Here is a 7,648-nt window from a genome sequence, read left to right as displayed (position 1 = left end):
TTCCACCTCAGACCCTTTACACAAGCTGTTTGCCTGGGAATTCCCTGCCCCTCGGCCCACAGGCTGGCCTTCAGTAAACCCTTCTTCCTTCCTGTCCCAGTTGTGGTCACTCCCTGCCCATTCTGTGTCATCATAATGCCAGGCACCCTGGGTTCTTGCTCACAGGAGTGTGAGTTAATGTTGGTGACTAAATGCATTTGTAAATTCTCCTTCACCAACTCTAAGCTTCATGAAGACAGTAGCCCTGAATTGCAGGTTCTGGTGCTCAGTAGATATTTGTTAAGTATTTGTTGAATGAAGGAAGAAGCCATCTTAAAATCCAGAAAAGCAGATCTCTACATTTGCTTTCTAAATCCTGGGGTTGCATGGCATTTGAATTGCAATGTATTCATTCAGCAAATATCTCTTCATACAAACGTGCCAGACATTGGTTTAGACCCTAGGAATTCAGTGGTGACCTCATAGACAAATCCCTGGCTAGGAAACACACCATAAATACACGAACAAAATAGCACTATTAAAGAGTGGAGTGTGCCTGGCATCAGGAGCTAGAAAATGACAGGCTGAGAGGGTTGTTGGGAAACCATCCGTACCCCCCTCCCTCCTTGCCTGGGACAGTCCAGTTTATGTCTGTTGAAGTGTCTTGGTTTGGACAATAAACTATATGGTCACTCTAGTTATAGATAGAATATCGACACAGTATCTGAGAGGTGTTTTCTAAAGAGGTGATATTTGAGCAGAGCCCTGCCCAAAGAGAAGTAACATATTCCCCTGGGAGGGTCAGCAGGAAGAAGTGGGAGCGGGGAGCAGTTGGGCAGGTTTGGGAACTAGAAGCAATGCCAGTGTGGTCTTCAGTAAGGAGTCTGGAGAGTCTCAAGGCAGGAGCTATGTGTTCTGGGACCCTATGTGTTCTGGGACCTGAAACAGCCAAGGGCCATGGAGTTGTATTAAACCAACCCAATCGGCAGAGACACTGAAAGTTTTCACTCACAAAAATGTCTTCACAGATTGATTGAGGTATAAGTGATGTACAATAAGTTGCACGTATTTTAATGTACAATTTGATAACTTTGGCATCTGTATGCTCCCATTAAGCCATCACTGCAATCAAGATAACAGACATGTGGATCACCCCTGGGAGTCTCATGTGCTCCTCTGTAATCAGCTCTTTTCTCTTGCTTCTCCGTGTACCACCCCCGCCACCTCCCACCCCAGGCAGCTGCTGATCTGCCCTGACTATAGATCAGTTTGTAATTTGTAGGATTTTTTAAACATATGGAATTATACAGTATGTATGGGGGGGTGTTGGTCTGGCTTCTTTCACTTGTATAATAATAATTATTATTTTTTAAGATTTTATTTTTAAGTAATCTCTACGCCCAACATGGAGCTTGAACCCACAATCCTGAGATCAAGACTCGCACACTCCACTGACTGAGCCAGCCAGGTGTCCCTCACTTGTAGAATTATTTTTAAATTAAATTTTAAATTATTTTAAATTACTTTATTTTTTTAATTTTTTTAAATTTATTTATGATAGTCAGAGAGAGAGAGAAGGGCAGAGACACAGGCAGAGGGAGAAGCAGGCTCCATGCACCGGGAGCCCGACGTGGGATTCGATCCCGGGTCTCCAGGATCGCGCCCTGGGCCAAAGGCAGGCGCCAAACCGCTGCGCCACCCAGGGATCCCCTCAAATTACTTTAAAATTATTTTTTAAATTTTAAATTATTTTTAAATTATATTTAAGATCTTTAATTTGGGCAGCCCTGGTGGCGCAGTGGTTTAGCGCCACCTGCAGCCCAGGGCGTGATTCTGGAGACCCTGGATTGAGTCCCGCGTCGGGCTCTCTGCATGGAGCCTGCTTCCCCCTCTGCCTGTGTCTCTGCCTCTCTCTCTCTGTGTGTGTGTCTCTATGAATAAATAAATAAAATATTTTTTAAAAATAAGATGTTTAATTTAAATTATTTTTAAATATTTAAAAACCCATGTTGTGGTTGTAGCATGCATCACTAGTTCTTTTTATTGCTTAGTGATATTCTAGTGTATGGTTATGGTTATACCACAGTTTGTTCATTCATTCACTCACTGATGGACTTGTGGGCTGTTTCCAGGCTTTAGACTACCACAAAGTTACTACCAACATTGCATGTTCAAGTCTTAGAAAGGATATACACTTTCATTTCTCTTGGTAAATACCTAGCAGTGGAATGGCGGATCATATGGTAGGTATGTGTTTAACCTTTTAAAGAAACTGCCATACTGTTTTCCAGAGTGCCTCTTTCATGTTAGATTCTCAGCAGCAGAGAGTTCCAGATCTTCTACATCTTCATCAGCACTTGGTATGGTCAGTCTTGGTAACCTGAGCCATTCTAATGAGTGTGTGCTGGTATCTCATTGCGGTTTTTTTTATATATTTTTTTTATTTATTCACGAGAGACACAGAGAGGGAAGCAGAGACACAGGCAGAGGGAGGAACAGGCTCCATGCGGAAAGCCTGATGTGGGACTTGATCCCAGGACCCCAGGAGCCAAGGCAGATGCTCAACTGCTAAGCCACCCAGGCATCCCTCATTGTGGTTTTAATTGCATTTCCCTAATGATTTGATGTTGAGTATCTTTTCGTGTGCCTTTTGGCCATTTGTGTATCTTCTTTGAGAAAGTATTTGTTCAGGACGCCTGGGTGTTTGTTGTTGTTTGGTTGTTTTTTATTGTGTTTTGAGAGTCTTTTATCCATTCTGAATATAAGGGCTTTATCAGATATACAATTTGGAAACATTTTCTCCCAGACTGTGGCTTAGCTTTTCATTTTCTTTTTTAAGATTTCATTTATTTATTCATGAGAGACGCAGAGGGAGAAAGAGGCAGAGACACAGGCAGAGGGAGAAGCAGGCTCCATGCAGGGAGCCTGACATGAGACTTGATCCCGGGTCTCCAGGACCACGCCCTGGGCTGAAGGTGGTGCTAAACCGCTGAGCCAATTGGGCTGCCCTTTTTTTTTTTTTTAATTTGAATTTCCACATTAAAGCCAGGCCGCTGTGTTGCAAGATAATTCTCAACTTCATTCCTGGGTTTTGTATCTAGAAGTGTATTCCATCTCACTTAACAAAAATGTATTTTAGTGTTTTTAACACATCGACTCTATTTCTCTTTATTTAGCCTGGACATTTTTATTTTTTATTTTTATTTTTTTGCCTGGGACATTTTTAAAATTAGATGCTATCAACATGGCATCTATTCTATACAAATATTTAGCCCTAGCAGGTATTCTTGATAACTTACACATTCCTCTTCTTTCTTGGAGACACTTTCCATATAATACATCCCCATCTGTTATTTTATGTACGGGTGGGTCACAGGACATAGAAATGTCAATTCAGCTTTGTGTGGCTCTAGCAAAACTTCAGATAGTTTATTACCACATTAGGATAATATCCATGCTTTTTCCTAAAAGGCCCTGGCCTGGTAGCAAGGTCATGGCAAGAGCACAGGTGCTGAGCTAGTGGACACTGGTTTGCACTGTGACCTTGCTCTGCCTCCATTTTTCCATTCTTAAGACGGGAATAATGCCTCTCTGCCTCAAAACACAGCTTGGAGGAGTGATAAAGTGATGGGGACAACCATTTATTGTTTCCTTCATGTCAGAGTCTATGCCAAGTGTCTTATATCCATCTCAACCCTCATGACTGCTTAATGAGGCAGTGACTACAACATAACAAATGCCAAAATATGTGTTTGCATCCTCATTATCTAATGTTTTTAACGAATCTTTATTATGAAAATTTCTATACATAACAAAAATAGAATAGTAAAATGAATTCTTATATATCCATTTCTCAGACTCAGAAGTTGTCAGGATTTTGCCACATTTTCTTCATCTGTCTTTTGGGGGAGCTGCACTATTTTAAAGCAGCCTTCTTTCATTTCCATTTCCACAGATCATAATGTGCATTTCTGAAATGCATAAACATTTTCTTCCATGACCCAATACCACTATCACAGCTAACAGAATTTTTTAAAAAACATTTTAATTTATTTATTCATGAGAGACACACAGAGAGAGGCAGAGACACAGGCAGAGGGAGAAGCAGGCTCCATGCAGGGAACCCGACGCGGGACTCAATCCTGGATCCAGGATCACGCCCTGGGCCGAAGGCGGCGCTAAACCGCTGAGCCACCAGGGCTGCCCACACCTAACAGAATTAATAATTCCTTGATATTACCAAATGTCCCTGATTGGCTAAAAATGTCTTTTTCATTTCATTCAAATCAATGCAAACAAAGTCCATATGATCATTAGATTAGGTTTCTCTTTTATTTAAAAAAGTTTGTTTTTGTTTTTTTTTTTAAAGATTTTCATTTATTTATTCATGAGAGACACACAGAGGGAAAAGCAGGCTCCATGCAGGGGGCCAGACATGGGACTCGATCCCAAGATCCCAGCATCACACCCTGGGCTGAAGGCAAATGCTAAACTGCTGAGCCACCCAGGGATCCCTCAGGTTTGGTCTCTTTTAATCTGGGTGCTTAATACACATTTGTTGAATTAGATTGCACGTGACTGCTCCCACTCCATGCAAAAATTTTTGTTATCATTACAATTCTTTTAAGAGTTTTTGTTTCTAATGTTCAATAGGAAATGCTGAAAATTATTTCAAGGTCAGAAAAACTAACTTATGCCCCATACATACTTGTCTTTGAAAGCCAGGTAAAGGGAAACAAGGAAAAAGCCGAGGCAAGTCTGGCGGGAAGAAGCAGAAGAAGCCGGAGGTGGACATCCTCAGCCCCGCGGCCATGCTGAACCTCTACTACATTGCCCACAACGTTGCCGACTGCCTGCACCTGCGAGGCTTCCGCTGGCCAGGTGCCCCCAAATCAAAAAAAGGGAAAAACAAGACTTAATAGCGTTCCCCAGAGAGCGAGCAGAACTTGGGGAAGAGAAATCAGGATAACCCAACTACTGCAAGCAAAATAGACTTTACTGGAGACCATTTGAGATGCAAGCTAAGTGTGCTTTTCTATGGTAGTTAATGATAAAGAAATGCTTGTTACTTCCCAGCTAAATTCAGCTATAGCTAGCCAATTTGGTTTTTCAGAAGAAGTCGAGGAGGGAAAAAGTCTGAGTAATTCCTACCCTGCGTGGTGTAATTGATAGGACTTTAAAAATTAGAATTCCGGGTCAGAATAAACTTTGTTCTCAAAAGGTAGTTCTAGCCTGCATGGATGATTTTCTTTTGCAAAAAGGGGTTACATAGAAAAGGCATGGCTGGGGCACCTGGGTGGCTCAGTCGGCTAAGCACCTGACTCTGCATTTCGGCTCAGGTCTTGATCTCAGGGTCGTGAGTTCAAGCCTGTGTTGGGCTCCACGCAGAACATGTAGCCTAATTAAAAAAAAAAAAAAAGCAAAAAGCACTGGATTTGCTTATGAACATCTTTCTCTTGGGCCCTGTTTCCTTTTCCCATCTTTTTTTCAGGAAAAATAATGAAAACTTTGTTGCTATAATTTTCCTCTCAGCAGTCTGACTCTTGGTTGATTTTAATTAGCCAGGACGCCAGAGGAGGCTAAGATCGTCATTCCTGCTCTGACCTTGCTAGGGCATATAAACACATGACTCGGGAGTGACAGCGGACAGTGTCCCTGTGCGGGGGAAGGGAGCAGATCAGCACACTTGTCTCCCTTCTTTCCACCTCACTGGACTCTTCTCCACACTCTTCCTCCACATTCCCATCTTCCTTCCACCTTCTGCAGGCTTCCTGTTAAACTGGGCTGACCCTGAGTTATGGAACCGGTGCTAGAAAGTTGCCATGGGCATTTTGCTGCTATTCCCATCTCCCCAGTCTGTGCGGAACACTTAAGAGAAAACTGCAGTTCTTTCTCTTCAGTCCAAGAGGCCTAGAAGCCCCAAATGTGAAACTTGGAAGGAAAGGCATTTTGAAGTATAAACACCATCTCTGAATCACTTAGCTTCTGCTCTGTCTTCCTGGCATGTCGCACCACTTTCCTTCCCAACACTGACACCTGCACTGTGGTCCCCAGGCGCAGCTGAGCCAGAAGCTGATTCCTCTAAGGCAGCACCTGTCCAGGGATGATATCTTCTGTCTGAACTACTTATGATGATGCCATCGGTTACCTTGTGAGGATCTCAAAGACTCATGAAGTCTGCTAAGGAAGGCTGCCACCTAGGACTCGGGATTTCGTAAATCTCACAGAGAAAAGGAAATCACATGAATCCTTGTGCTAGAGAAGTGGGGTGCTCACACTCACGTGGGTTTGCTGGGAATGACATTCCTCTAGCTGTCCCATCTGTGCAGACTCCATGTGAGACCTTGACTAGTTGCCAGAGGAGCCCTCACTCGCTCAGGAGAAGGTTGGTGCTGCTCTTAACCTGAAGGGGGGGCCCTCTCTGTCATCTGTTGACAGGCTTTGGAAGGGAAACCCCTTCCCACTCTGCTAGATGCTGCTGGGATGGATGCAGATGGCTTCTGTTTGTGAACACACTAACTCCAGGTCAGTCCTTCTCAAACTTGAGCGTGCAGCATGGCCACCTGGAGGATGTGTCACAGCACATAAGGGTGGGGTTCAGGAGTTTGCATTCCAGCTAACCGCCCAGATGGTGCAGCTGTGGGACCACACCCATGGAGAAGTGCTGCTCCAGCTAATGCTGCCTCACCAGGTGCTACAGGCTTGTTGAGTCCTTCAACTCGTAGGATGTCTAATGCCCTTCTCTGCCTCACTTGGTTCAGGAGCTTGAATCCGAGCAGTAAGGTTTATTGGAATGTTGGGGAGGTGGCATTTGCAGAGCTTCTTCCTGATGTTGTTCTCAGCACAGATGACATCAGTTAGGGGATATAGACACATGCCAGGCCTGCAGACCTTTAAAGGCTAAGGAGATTATCTGGAAGTGGACATGCTTTCTCCTCTTGAGATGGTTAAATGATGAGCAGAAAGGCTAGTAAGCACTGGAATAGAGGAAGTACTAACCCGGGCACGGTTCACACCAAGCGAAGGAGGCTGATGCGCAGGCCCCATCACGACAGCAGTTAATTTTTGTTTCACCTTCAATGGTGTGTCTGCTGTGTTATCATGACACAGTTATGACAGGGACTTGGTGAGCCAAAATCCACAAAGAACATAATTGAGAAAGTGAAGAGAAAATGTATATAGCCTTCAAAACAATATTGTATTGACGTAAATTTCTTGACCATGGTAATTTTTGTTGTGGTTATATGCCAGAACATTCTTGTCCTCAGGAGCTAACATATTTAGAGAGAAGGGAATGATGTATGCAACTTACTTTGAAATGTTTCAGGAAAAAAGTGTGTGTGTGTATAAATAAAATATATTTTTTAACATGTTGCCACATTTGCACTCTATATGTCTGTAAAATACACATCTATGCATATATAACAAATACTTTCATAACATGCATATGTATCATAGAGATCCACAAATAAACATTTTGCCACTTTTGCTCACTATGATTATAGGTCTATAGGAAATATATACATACATACGTGCATGTTTACATGTGGATACATGTATATACACAGTGTGTACAGGTGTAAATATGACAAAATGTTAGTTCCTGAATCTAGGTCAGTGGCTCTCAACTGGCGGCTATTTTGCCTCCCCAAGGACATTTGGTGATGTC

The 7,648-nt window shown here is 43.0% G+C and overlaps 1 protein-coding gene across 1 annotated transcript; it reads left to right on the top strand.

The window, feature by feature from the left end:
- The first annotated feature begins 2,207 nt into the window (after positions 1 to 2,207).
- SMKR1 (small lysine rich protein 1) lies at positions 2,208 to 7,370 on the top strand. Its single transcript, XM_055307357.1, has 3 exons — positions 2,208 to 2,222; positions 2,290 to 2,344; positions 4,705 to 7,370. The coding sequence occupies exons 1-3, from the start codon at positions 2,208 to 2,210 to the stop codon at positions 4,896 to 4,898; spliced, it is 264 nt and encodes an 87-aa protein (XP_055163332.1). The 3' UTR covers positions 4,899 to 7,370.
- Positions 7,371 to 7,648: the final 278 nt, after the last annotated feature.

Source organism: Nyctereutes procyonoides, unplaced genomic scaffold (genome assembly GCF_905146905.1).
Source record: "Nyctereutes procyonoides isolate TBG_1078 unplaced genomic scaffold, NYPRO_anot_genome, whole genome shotgun sequence".
Classification (NCBI taxonomy): Eukaryota; Metazoa; Chordata; class Mammalia; order Carnivora; family Canidae; genus Nyctereutes; species Nyctereutes procyonoides.
The sequence above is the reverse complement of the archived record's forward strand: the minus strand, read 5'-3'. Positions and strand labels throughout refer to the sequence as shown.